Raw genomic sequence first — 13,919 nt, forward strand, 5'->3', positions numbered from 1 at the left:
GAACCACATCGAATTTTCGAAAAATCGCTTCGAGGTGCACACTACCTTGCTCCAAACTAACTTTGTGCCAAATTTCATGAAAATCGGCCGAACGGTGTAGGCACTGTGCGCGTCACAGACATGCAGACAGAAATCCAGACATCCAGACAGAGAGACTTTCAGCTTTATTATTAGTAAAGAAGAATTTGAACACAATGAATGGATGATATTGGCAACGATTTAGGGGGAAGGGAGGGGGGATGCTATCACTCCATGACCCTCCCCGCGTATCCACCCCTGATGCGATACCAGTTTATAAAACACTATTATTAGTTCATTTGGATATTTAACATAATCCAAATGACGGGTGTGAGCTATACCCATGCTCCCTTACTTATAAAATATGATTTATACTGCTAAATGTACGTGTGGGTCCTCTTCTTGGCGCTGTGGTTGTTTTGAAAGACGAGGAGTTATGGTGGTTGTAATGGACTTAAGATATTTTGCCAAACTCTCATCGAGGGAGCTGATGGGAGCTTTCCCAGTTTTCTATTAGTCAATATGCAAATGCAAGGTGGCAACTCTTAAATATCTTCTGGGTGGGAACTTTTCTTGAAATAGTTTTACAACGAAAAAACGAGCTGGTGTGACTTCCTTTTACTCCAACTTAATGTCATTTTCCCATTATTGGCAATTTTAATGTGATTCAATTGTTTACTCTCTAAATCTTACCAACAGTGGCCAAATCGAAACCAGATTTTAAAAAAAATCGCCCAATTTGTCTCCAAGTTCGCGAGAAAACTTGGCGACCAAAAGACTGACGATATATCACCAATTGTCCGCCAAATTATAACACCACTTGAGTTTACATCGAAATCAACAATGATTCCCCCCCCCAAAAGGGGCAAAAGACCCCTTTAGAAACCCCGGAATGCAACCAAAAGAGAAGATGCACAACTAGACCCCACTAGGAGTCTACGTACCAAATTCCAACTTTCTAGGACATTCCGTTCTTGAGTTATGCGACATACATACACACATACGCACATACATACGTATATACAGACGTCACGAGAAAATCCGTTGTAATTAACTCGGGGATAGTCAAAATGGATATTTCGGGTGTCTGTACGTTCCTAGGCACAAATCCACGTGTGGTCGGGTTGAAAAAAAACACTCAACATTCATTTGGGGGTGAGCAAAATGGAAATTAAGGCCGATTTTTGGGTGAAAATTTTTTCGCGAATACAATACTTCCTTTTTTTTGTAAAAGGAAGTAATAATGAAGTTAACTTTGCCTTGTGTGATTCTGCCCTGAGGTTCTGGAGACATCAAACACAAAAACAGAGGATTTAGAAGTTAAACTACTAGTTGTAACTTTTCGAAGAAATAATTTTTTCCAATAACTACGAAATGTTCTGATAACTTCTTCATTGACTGCATGCGTTTCTGATAAGATAAAGTACTTCTGAATCATTTTAAGACAATAACAAAGTAAGGGACAATAAAAAGTGAGTTTTTGTTAAGCCATTGTTGGGAATTTGACTCAATAGATACTATAGAAGTAGTAAAACAATATTGCAGAGTTTTTACAGCTATATTTTTTCTCAGCTAAATCGTATGGTTGGTGTTTTTTGGAAGGGGGGGGGGATAACGACTCAAGAATCACAGGGTGCAATACTGCGATAATCGTAGTTGTAATTCGTGATTTTTTTTTTTCTTGGAATACAGCATCAAAAAGCAAGGTTTGCAAAAACCCGGGGTTTTTCAAAAAAAACCCAGCCCACCTGGATTTTTGTGAAAAACCATCTTTTTTTGGATTTTGTTGAAAAACGTGGGGTTTCTGTTTTCAGAAATAATTTTAATATCAATCCCTTTTAAAACATTGAACGAAACTATTGTTTTACAACTTTTACGTTTCATAGAGCGGAGTGTAATCTTAAATCATGCATCCATTTTTATTCAAATATATTGTATGAAATGTCAAGATTAAAAATATATACTATGAATGTTATAAATGTATAAGTAGGGTTGATTAAGGTAAGTGGCTTACTGGGATAAGTGGGTCTCCCCACCCCCGAAATTGAAATATGGATAAAGTTTTCAACCTTTTTTGCACTAATCGTGTTAAATTTCATCACAGTCGTTGGTTTTGCAAATATTTGGGTTTGATAAAAAAAATTTCGTGGAAAAATTCTGTTTTTTTTTTTTTTTTTTTTTTTTTTTTTTTTTTTGCGAGTTTAAGCAACATTTTTCAAAGAAGTGTTTCCACGTTAGTTTTATTATTTTTATGATAATTAATTTTCCACGTATAATTTAACTTAAAGTTCATACAGCAACAAAAATTTTTTAAAAATATTATTAAGTGTTTAAGAGGAGGGGGTCCCACTTACCCCGTACATTTTTGCTATAAGGGGTAATGGGTCCCCCTATAATAATGGGGATTTTAAAATCAAAAGCAACTCCGATTAAATATTTGCATTAGAGAAATACAAGACAACTCTGATGACTTAGGAGTTGATAGTTCAGCTACAAAAACTGCTAAAGCTGGTGATTATGTACATGAAAGAAAATCATTAAGATTTAAGTAGGTCTAATGGTGGAAGCTGATGATACAAATTCAAAAATACTGTTGAAATGAAGCGGTAATGGTTCTTCCTTAGCCAACTTTGCATAGACGCAGTCATTTAGTGTTTCCAATTTCTTTTTCAACTTATAGTTTTGGCTAATTTACTCAAATTGATCTTAAGCAACTGTATTACGTTCACTAAACACACCTTTATATATATGTAAAAGTAAAATATACACCTATAGGCTTTCAATAAATTTCACAAAATGAGATTGTTTTGTTTTTCGTTTTAAAATTTTCCGTGATACAGATTTAAAAGGCAGTAAGTATCTCATAAATAGATGCATTAAAAAAATCACAATAAAAATTTACATACCTTATCATGTAAGACCCCATTACCCCCTTTTTAGATATGCTTCATTTAAATTTAAATAAAAGGGTGGTGACTCACTTACCCCTTACTATGGGGTAAGTGGGACACCAATCCAATTTTTATAAAATATAATAGTTAAGAATATTTAAAGCATTATTTCAGAAAATAATGATGTACTTTTGTTTATCAATAATGTCCAAAATAAAATAAGACAATAAGTTTAAATTTTTTTGTTTCACAACTTTTGTATAAGGTTTCAAAAACAAACTATTCTCAAAAGGGGTCCCACTTACCCCAACCAACCCTATATGAATTTGGAAACAGTTTCTCATTTATGTGAAATACCAATATTATTTTTTCTAAAACATCACTATTTAAAAAGGAAACATTTACTTCTATTGAGAAACAAATTGTGTGAGTAAAGTTTTGAAAAAAGTACCCCTTGTAATACCGAAATACATATTGTAATTTCAATTGGTTCTCACAATCTATGACTAAGTTTTGAGACAAAGGGGCAATTTTAAAATTCATTGACTCAAGAGGTTGGAAATAGACATTTGAATCGCACAGTATCAGGGTTAGCAATCAAAAATTGGTTTAAACTGTCGAAAACCTAAGTTTACGTCTAAATACTACAAAAGACGAATTTTATACGTAAAGAAATTTTCAAGCCACATTTGCTATTAATCGCACTTAAAAGTATTTAATTATTGTAATGTAATGGAATTTTTTTCACTTGGTAACCGCTGTTGAAAGTGAGATTCCTTATTGTAGTAGTTCAAAGTATTTTTCCCCAACAATGCAAAAATCAAACTTTTGGAATTGAGTGAAATAATTATCGTTTATATCTGTCTTCTAATTATTATTATTTTTTAAATTGTGAAATCCATATTCTAACACTTAATAAATTGTGCAGAAAGAAAGATGACAATTTATGAACCAGGTATTGATTCATATAGTTGTAATTGGTTTGTTTTTGAAGTATGTGCTTTGAATATGCAGCAAATTCTATAAAAGCCTCTCTACTGAGATTTTTTCAAATGGGCCTACTCGAAAAATCCCGGCGGGAAGAACCCCTTTGCGTTGGGCACGCATTAATCAAAAGAAAACCAGGAAAACTTCTGCCAGGCAACAAACACCATGAGAATTAGCGTATCGCAACCTAACACTCAACCGTATCTGCAACGATGGGATTTGAACCCAAAACCCTCACGAGTAGGGGAAGGAGGTTCCCTGCTCGCTGGGGAATATAGTAGTAGGCGTGTTTGGTACTGTTCGCATTTAATATTCGCTTTGTGTCATAATACTTAACAGGTTCAATTTTTTTTTGAGCAATCACGATTGCTTATTGTTCTCACTTGACTGTTTTTGGCGTCCTCTATCATTTTATTTTCCCACCGCCACCCTCCGCACCATAACCGTCGACCAGCTCCTCACGATGCTGCTCCTATAGCGAAAGCCGTCTCCAGGTTGCGTCCTTGTCCTACACACACGCGCATACATACACAACTACACGCACACATATATACACGCATACATACAGGCACCTTCACATACACACACACATAACTACCCACACATTCATACCAACACACAGACACAAACACACATGCCTACACACACATACACATATCCCCCCCCCACACATTCATACACACAACTACCCACACACTTATGCCAACACACAGACACAAACACACATGCCTACACACACATACACATACCCCCTACACACAAACACACATACCCCCCCCATACACACATACATACACGCCTACATATACACACTCGGGATTGCGAAAAACATAATTTGAATTCAAGATGTCAAAATTCAAATTATTTTTTTTTATATTGGGGGAAAAAAAGAAAACAGATTAATTACAGTAATTTACATTGAAGGCTGTATAGTCAATGTTAGAAAAACAAATTCTTACTTTGACGATACAGCCGGCAATGTAAATTACTCATAGTGATATTTTTTCTTTTTTTTTTCCCTCTTATCTCTTTTTACTATTATTTTACGATGTCATAAAAAATTCTTGAACCTGTGAAGTGCTATGGCGCAAACCGCATATTCATACGACCATTTGTTGCTTTTCTATGAATTTTTAAAATGAGTCAAGGGCTTTTCGGACAACCTGCATTATTTCTATATCGATGTGGTCCGCTTTAAAGATTCGGAAGGGTACCAAGTGGTCCTCAAAAGTGAATAGGTTGAGAACCACTTGCACAACCAATATTCTATAGCAGTGGCGTACCCAGCATGGGTGGCATCCGGGGCGGTAATTTGTGGTGTCAACCCCCCCCCCCCCCCTCCCCCTCACACACAAAAATAAAGTTTTATTATTCTATGTCAGCATGAAATTCATACAATGTTCAGTCCAAGTACTGACAAAATGAGCATAATCCTGAGTATAGTATTCACTCCATGATGTAGGGTGGTAGAAAGGGGGGTTCCGGGAGATTTCCCACCAAAAATTCTTAAAACTTGTAGTTTTAAAAATGCATTTTAGCTTCATATTTTTCAGACACTCGCAATTGCATTTTGGGTGATTCCCACCACCCTCAGACGGGTGATACCCAGGGCGGACCCCCCCCCCCATAGTGACGCCATTGCCTATAGTACTATCAACCAATACAGTACTATCAGTAGTTTTACATAGCGTTAGTGAAATACTGCACAATACCCTCTATCAACTACTACTATCTGTATTGGTAAGAAATAGAGTATTTTTATTAATTACCTCACCAGAAAATCGAAAAGAAAAAAAGCATCACACTAAAATGAGATACACTTGTGTCCTCAAAGTTTTACAGTTGGCAGCTGTTATCGGTGAGACTTTGCAGAGAGTTCTTTGTCTATGTCGCAACAATAGTCTTTAAGAACAACGATGTGTGTGCGATATTTGATCCCACTACCTTACATACAATATATTGAGACCCCAAAACTGTACATTCTCAAAGGCCAGGGAAAATATTTCGGTCCCAGACAAATTATTTCTCAGTGTTTATAGGCAAGTTTAGTGTAACGTGGCTTTAGAGAGCTTTTGGTTGTAAAAAAACTAGTCACCAAAGTATTTTTTTGCTTGTCGGACCCCGACAATGTACCAACATATGTCGATACTTTTTCTTATTGCTCACCTTTAGCATACTGCTTCACGATTGCCTTAATATTTTGATTAAGAATCGAAATCGAGGATTAAGCGGCTAAAGATGTACTAATAAAGAAACAGCTGCCAAATTAAAAGTCTTCTGGTCATGGACAACGAACTCAATATTTGAGTTTTCATGTCTAGTTAATTGAACATACTTTTATTAGCAATAAAAAATTTGGATTTCAGAATTCGAGTAAATTTCGAAATATTATTTTAAAAGAATGCATGAAAATAGAGACAAATAAAACATCACAGAAGGAGACACGCAACAACGTAGTTCTGAAAAGTTGGAAATTATTAAAAATTAATAATAATAAAATAATGATGAAGAAATTGTAGCTTTAACAATCATTATAATTATTCGGTTGCCAATTAATCGGTAACTGACTAGTTTGCTTATTGGTGTCTCCCTCTCGTATATACACCACTCGAAGACACCAAGAGCAAGTTCCATTGTTTTGTGTCATTGCATTTGTGTAGCTTAAGTTGCATAATTTACACTGGTGTAAGAAATTAAGAGAATTTTCAGATTTAGTCAATTATTTCCAGAACTACTGAACTGATTTCAATGAAATTTGGTAAGTACATACATTGAAACAATACAAATGAAATAGCCATCTGAAATTTAAAATATATACGCATGGTCATGAAAAACACTTGTTATAGTCGGATGGTATAAAACAGCGGTTGGAAAATTGACCCAAAAAAAAAAAAAAAAATGGGTTAGTTGGGGATATGATCTCCTGTAACAGACATATAGGCCTCGCAGTGGGATTCCTTACTTGAAATGAAGCAGTTTGGTGTCCTGAGGCAATTTTTTCCACTCGTTCAACAACGAGTACTCAGGCTGTAGAGGATCCTCGGAAGGGTATTGCGAGTTGCTATTGCCCTCCTGAGAGCATATCAGACTTGCTCTATAGGATTGGAGTCTAGAGATCTGCTTGGCCTGTGAATATCCTCCCGTTCAGGAAATTCGTCGACCAGAATGGTCGACGAATTTCCTGTCCCATGTGGTCTTCTGTAAACATCCATTAAAATTAACTCAGGGCTAACAGCGCACCTCAAGAGGTGGGCTTAGGGCTCCAAGACTACATCTCTATACCTCACAACTATAACAACTATAACAACGTTCCCGGTTCAGCTTAACCGACTATTATTGTCCTACGTTCATTGGATAGAAGTAGGAACCCACTACCTACCCTCCAATATGCGCGAAATCGACCATTATGACGGTAGTGGTTTGACGGTCTGAACAGGCATCATGTTGGGTGGCCACACACCCCTCCATGTCTTTGAGAGAGGCTCTTTGACAGTTGCAAAGAATAGAGATTTGGCCTTAGAACCCTATGCTCACCTCTTGAGAGGTACTATTAGTCCTGGGGTAATTTAAATGGATGTTGACGCAAGGCCACATAGCGCTTTTCTGGTCGACGAATTTCTGAAAGGGGAGGATATTCACTGTAGGGTTTAGTCAAGCAGATCTCTAGACTCCAGTCCTATAGAGCATGTCTGGGACGCTCTCGGGAGAGCAATAGCAACTCGCAACACCTCTCCGGGGACCATCCATATTCTGAAAACAGCGTTGTTGAACGAGTGGAAACAATTGCCCCAGGATACCATAAACTACATCATTTCAAGTATGGAGTCACACTGCAAGGTTGATAGGTTTGTTAGAGGAGGCCATACCCCCCCATTAACCCATTTTGTTGTTAAATTTCGCAACCGCTGTTTCATACCATCTAACTCTAACGAGTGTTATTTATGATCATGCGTGTGTATTTTAAATCTTGGACAGTTATTTGTTTTGCATTGCTTCAATGTATGTACATACTTAATTTCATTAAAATCGGCTTAGTAGTTCTGGAGATAATTAACTATATCTGAAAATTCTCTTAATTTCTTACACTAGTGTATAAAGTACATTATTTTTCTTCTGACTTTCAGGTAACTATTTTATACGTAAGAAATTTGATGATGAACACGACAGAAGAAAAAATCAAAGACGTATTTTCACTCGACAACAAACTGAAAGTAGACAAAGTGAAAAAGCTCCGAGACTTCGCTTTTGTTCACTACAGAACGAGAGAAGATGCCGAAACAGCCTTAGACACATTAAAAAGTGAGCAAATCTTGTACTTTTTCCTTCTTTTATATAAGAAAGAGCTATTTCGCAGTCCTGCAACTTATATTTTTAGGACTTCCAATCCCGGAGCGTTTACGGAAGAAAGCCCCAAATCTCCCTCCTTTCCCTTAACATCACCGAGAATCGTCTATAATTGAATTTTTAGGACTTAAAAAATCATTTTCTAAATTGGGAGACTCCCTCCCCCCTGCTCGCTAACGCTCAACCATCCCCGAAGATTGCTTCGCAATCTGATTTGATTCGCAAAAGATTTAAATCATCAGTCAAAAAGAATCAGATTAAAAACACGTTACAAGTTCCGCTTGGAACAAAAAGTATCCCTTTCACGGGTTTTAAACTAACTTGTACTAATTTGGAGAGCTACAGGTGCTAAGGGCTCCCGAGCATTGCAAAATGGCAGTTTTGCAAGCTTGAAAATGCGCTTTCAAAGTGGTGGTCTCTAGTAATATATTTTACTTTTTAGCTAAGGACTTGAAATGAGTTGAGTCTAGGATTTTCCGTTCAAATAGAAACCCTTACATATGCTGTTCCAATTCGCAACTCCAACGAACTATAGGGGGCGCTGCAGCTACTGTCTAATGGCGGACGAGAAAGGTAAAACAAACAAATGCCGAAACTTATAGCTGGCTTTGAAGCTTAATGAATGAGAGTAATTTTTCATCGTGTTTGTGAGAAGCTTTCTTTTCTATTCCTCTGAAATTACATTACACCACAAATTGTCTGAAGTCAGTAATTTACCCCCCCCCCAAAAAAAAAACACGTGGAACGGAATGTTTTACCTTTTTCATTGGTATTGTTAATCACCGTAAGGTAGCGTATTCGATCTCTGGAGTTGCGAATTAATTGAGAAAGATGGAACAAACTTTTTTTTTTTTTTTTTTTTTGATGCAGAAAAATCTTTTACAAATGACATAGAATGTTAAGGAGTGTGGAAAATCTTTCATCTCTTAAAAAGGCAGTTTACGTGAAATTTAAGCTTAGAAAAATAATTATAAACAAACTAATTCGAAATTTAAAATTAAAAAAAAAAAAAAAAAAAAAAAACCAGGTGCAAACCCCCGAGGCTCGAAGTAATCGCGTACCAACTTTCAAGGCAGTAGGTGCTATGGGATCTCATGGACGCAGGCCCCCGCCACAGATTTCCTTTCACAATTTCTTTGACTTTACGTGTCTTTAATATATAGAGATTAATACCTTCAAAGGCTATCACGCCTCAAGAGAGGGGTGATGGTCCTTATCTCCCTTTCCTTGTATCCACTCTTGGGACTCAGCCCCAATAATACTGTAGGTTCTACGGTTGTGAACTTTTCTTTTAGACAGTCTCTCGCGTGCTATATTTAGTACATTTTTGCATTAGCTTCAACAAATTTTTATACATGCGTAGAAAGAGAGCAAAAGAGTCAATGCTAACAATTTTTGTTGTTTATTAATTTATTTTTAAGGATAATAAAATTTCCTTTACATGAGCTGTTAGAGTGCTCCTTTGTAGTGTTAAATATAATACCATTAAAATTTTTAAATGAAATAATTGAAGGATATTTTTATTTTTTCATAACCTTAACAAATCGTCATCTTTCCCCGGTACTGGGGCAAGATGACTTTGGCCTCGGGGCAAGATGACAACACTAAAAAAGGTTGAACACAATTTATTTTTTGAATATTTTACACATTTTAACAAATGTTTACTGTGTTTTTACATCTTACAAAGCATCAAATTAAGCGTAATGAATTGCAAAGTAATGTTGAAGTGTTTAATTGTGCAGCTAACAATAGTCACAAATAAAAATGCCGTTTTCATAATTGGAGCATTCCTCACGCCACCACTCTCGGCATTGCAACACTAGGACCATTCTTCTGTTGGAGGGTTACAATATTCCTCTTTACAAGCAGGACTTGTTAAGAAGAAGCATTGTCATCTTGCCCCGTGTTTCGGCCCGTCATCGTGCCCCGGACTGCCTGTTTGAAAGGATTCGTCTTCATTGCCATAAAGGAAGGCAATTAATTGACGTTTATTCATGGTAATAGGCAGTATATAAACTAAGTTACTCATAAATACTAAAGAGAAACAATCTATCATTCTTGTATCTTCAGCAGAGCTTATTTACACATGCATAAAAGTTATAATGTAGCAGCGGTAAATAATCAGAGCTTCAGAACTACTACAAATATGACAATTTCACCGTCTTTATACTATTGATGAACGAACAGCCTATAAAAGAGCCAGTAATATCCAGTTGATGCTGTTTCTTAGTGAAAAACGCAAAAATTAAGACTTCGTCATCTTGTCCGGCTCGTCATCTTGCCCCGGTCTCCCCTATATTGTTTTAACTTCTCCCGTCCCGAGAGAAAAGTTGAAATGATAAGCGTAGTCCACTTTCATAAGCAGTTTGGCTTGTTATCGTTCACATTGTTGTTGTATAAAAGTATCTCCTTTTCCCAAGACATTAAGTTCAGATCACTTATTAGGGATAACGTTACCGCATTGTGGGCCTTCCAGTGATTCAGCAATAAATCATATACATACAGTAAAACCCTTCCTAAAGGGACTCCTTCGAATAAGGGACACGTCTGTTTAAGGGACAATCCTTCTCGTCGTAGTCCCTTTGAATATAGGGACCTCCATGTATTTGCCTCTATTTAAAAGACAGTCACAGACATGGGCGCCCATATGCAAAATTGTAAGGGGGGGGGGGGCTCAGAAATTTTAACCATGGTTTAGCAGGATATTTTCCCCATGGAGGCAGATTTCAGGACAGATTAGAGTCATTAAAATTTGACATTTTTAATTATGTATTCATTAATGGCTGGAGAAGAAATATTTTTATATTTTTGCAAAGAAAAAAGTACTAAAATCAAAAAAGTTCTAATTTCCAAGGGTGGGGTGGGGTGGGGCTCGAGCCTCCCTCTTACCCCCCTATATAGGCGTCCTTAGTCACAGAGGAAAAAATGCATTAAACTATGTATAAGTGCATAAGAAATAGTGAATTTGCTGGAATTCAAGTTTGACTTCACCTCTAAAAATTAATTCTGAAGAAAGTTTAACATTAACATATAAAAATGAAACAAGTGTGTATTGTAAAAGTCTTGCTGACGTTCACACGCATGATTTGCCCCTTCAGAAATTTATTCAAGTAGCTCAGGGCCAACGAAGAGTTCACAGCAACTAACTAGCTCTGCATATAAAAATTTAATTTGGAACACTAATTGCAATTCACATGGTTTTGCATTGTAAATTACATGACAGGAAGCAAACTCATGTAATTAAATATTTCAAAATAATTTCTTTATGCTTCGAAACTTTGCTATTTTAATTAATAAAATAATATAAATTTAGAAATTTCAGAAAGTGTAAATTTTATTTAGTTTCTGAAATATTTTCAGTATTTAATCTTAAATGTTAACAGTTTATGTTCGTTATGAAATACTGATTTAACACATTGTATACATCAACTAAAGTACTTCTGAACGAGCTGATGTGTGCATCACATAACTTCCTTTTACTCCAATTTAATGTCATTTTCCCATTACTGGCAATTTCAATGTGATTCAATAAGAAACTTTCTAAAAATCACCAACAGCATCAAAATTAACAATTATTTCCCCCTCAAAGAGGGGCAAAAGACCGCTTTAGAAACACTGGAATGCAACCAAAAGGGGAGGTGCACAACTAGACCCCACTAGGAGTTTACGTACCAAATTTTAACTTTCTAGGACATACCGTTCTTGAGTTATGCGACATAAATACGCACATACGTACGTACACACGTCACGAGAAAACTCGTTGTAATTTAACTCGGGAATAGTCAGAATGGATATTTCGCGTCTCTATACGTTCTTAGGCACTTATCTACGTGTGGTCGAGTCGAAAAAAAAAATCAACATTCATTCGGGAGTGAGTAAAATGGAAATTAAGGTCGATTTTTGAGTGAAAATTTTTCGCGAATACAATACTCCTTTTTTGTAAAAGGAAGTAAAAAGGGACACCTGCGTCTTAGTGTCTTTTATTCAGAGGTTCGACTGTACTTTCTGAAAACAGCCTGTGGAGATGTGCACAAATGATGTTTCACTGTGAGGGGTAGGGGGGTCCTCAAATTGTGACAGTTTGTGACAGGGGGGAGGAGGAATAACAAGAGGTGTGATCAAGCATTTTTTAAATGAGAATATGTTTATGGAAAATGGAGTGACGTATGACATTGAGGAGAGGGAGTGCGGGGAAGAGTGTCACTTTGTGAAGGGGGAAGGTTGAAAAATGTTGAAAAAAGAAAGGCCTCATATGGATAGGACTGCCAGATTTCCGAAATATGTAACCGGGATACAGGGATGTCCCCCCCCCCCCACCACCACAGTCGCTAGTATTCAAAAGGTACACACCTGTGGCTAATTTTTGGAGTGTTTTATAGGGCAGTTTACTCTTAATGTTATGAATAAATGATTACTAATTATGAACCTTAACAGAGGTAATAAAAAATCACATAAGCAGATAAAATTTGAACATTTCACTTCTTAGATGTAAATATTCAAAAATTCATTTTAATTAGAAAAAAAACACTTAGAATGAAAAATAAAAAATTGAACTACACTTTTCCTTTTATAGGACTTTTTTGGATTTAAGCTTTTTGCAAAAATCCTCACAAGCTAATCCGGTATTAATTTTACTGGTCAATGTTACAAATGATAAAATAATTATCCTAAATAATCCTTCACAGTTAATTATTTTTAGCCCTTTCGGTCATTTATAATCAAATTTTGCTTTTCCGGGACGTGGAGTAAACCGGCCGGAACACCTGGATTTTGTCTGAAAACCTGGATTGTCCCGGTCAAACCGGGACGTCTGGCAAGCCTACATACGGACAACACGTAAAGTAAAATTCAGTTTCGAAGCAAAATATTAGATAAAGTTTATGAAAGTATCCTTGGTAAAAAATGTTTTGGATAAAAGAGAGAGGGGGGGGGGAGATACTGTCTGTCCTTCACGAGAAAAATTCCCGCCTTTATGTCTGAGCCCGTCTACTGCCATGGAAACAGACCTCGTTCATTTTCAGCAAGGGTTAGCAGGAGGTTTTTAGGCGCCATTTCGCCACTCGTCTTCTCGCCTTTGTGCAGTCGTACGGGTTTTTCCAACATTAAGCTTCCCTTGAAAAAATGAGACAAGCCTCATTGCTATAGTAATAGACAGGCGCAGACATTTCAGCGGGGGCTTTTCTTGTGTAAGTATTAACACGGAGGCCTTCCAAATTGCAAAAAGTGTTATAGGTGGAAAAAATGAAAGAAAAAACCTCCAATTAGGCATTTTAATAGAATTTTTACAATTTTCGTTTTTTATCCAGGGCAAAGTCTCTCATAGAAACGAGACCTGTTTGACATCTGAGGTATTCGAAGCTTAGGCGGATCAAGTTCATAATAAGAGCCTAAAGTGCTTTCTGTTGAATGAGGCATTGAGCACTGAAAAAAAAAAAAACCACGTTGTTCGTGGAGTTAACTCCTTTTAACTCTGTATGCCTCTCTTACACTGTGTGCAAAAAAGCAGCAAACCCTTTTAGTCTAACGGGATGTTTTTTTTTTTTTTTTCATTAGACGGATGGATAATGATAGCGTGGTTGCTGGGCAAGTTTGGTGATAAAAAATAGAGCTGCGGAATTATTTTTACATTTGAAAGATATTATTTCATGTCTTTTTTTTTTTTTTTTGTTTATTTGGCGA

The 13,919-nt window shown here is 36.5% G+C and overlaps 1 protein-coding gene across 1 annotated transcript in view; it reads left to right on the forward strand.

Moving 5' to 3' along the window:
* The window catches only part of LOC129230034 (RNA-binding protein 47-like), a 47,557-nt gene that overhangs the window by 16,656 nt on the left and 16,982 nt on the right, over positions 1-13,919 (forward strand). Inside the window, exon 2 of the mRNA XM_054864417.1 lies at positions 8,021-8,195. Coding sequence (XP_054720392.1) covers positions 8,021-8,195 — 175 coding nt within the window. The remainder of the gene's footprint in view (positions 1-8,020; positions 8,196-13,919) is intronic.

The sequence above is a fragment of the Uloborus diversus genome, chromosome 9 (assembly GCF_026930045.1).
Source record: "Uloborus diversus isolate 005 chromosome 9, Udiv.v.3.1, whole genome shotgun sequence".
NCBI lineage: Eukaryota > Metazoa > Arthropoda > Arachnida > Araneae > Uloboridae > Uloborus > Uloborus diversus.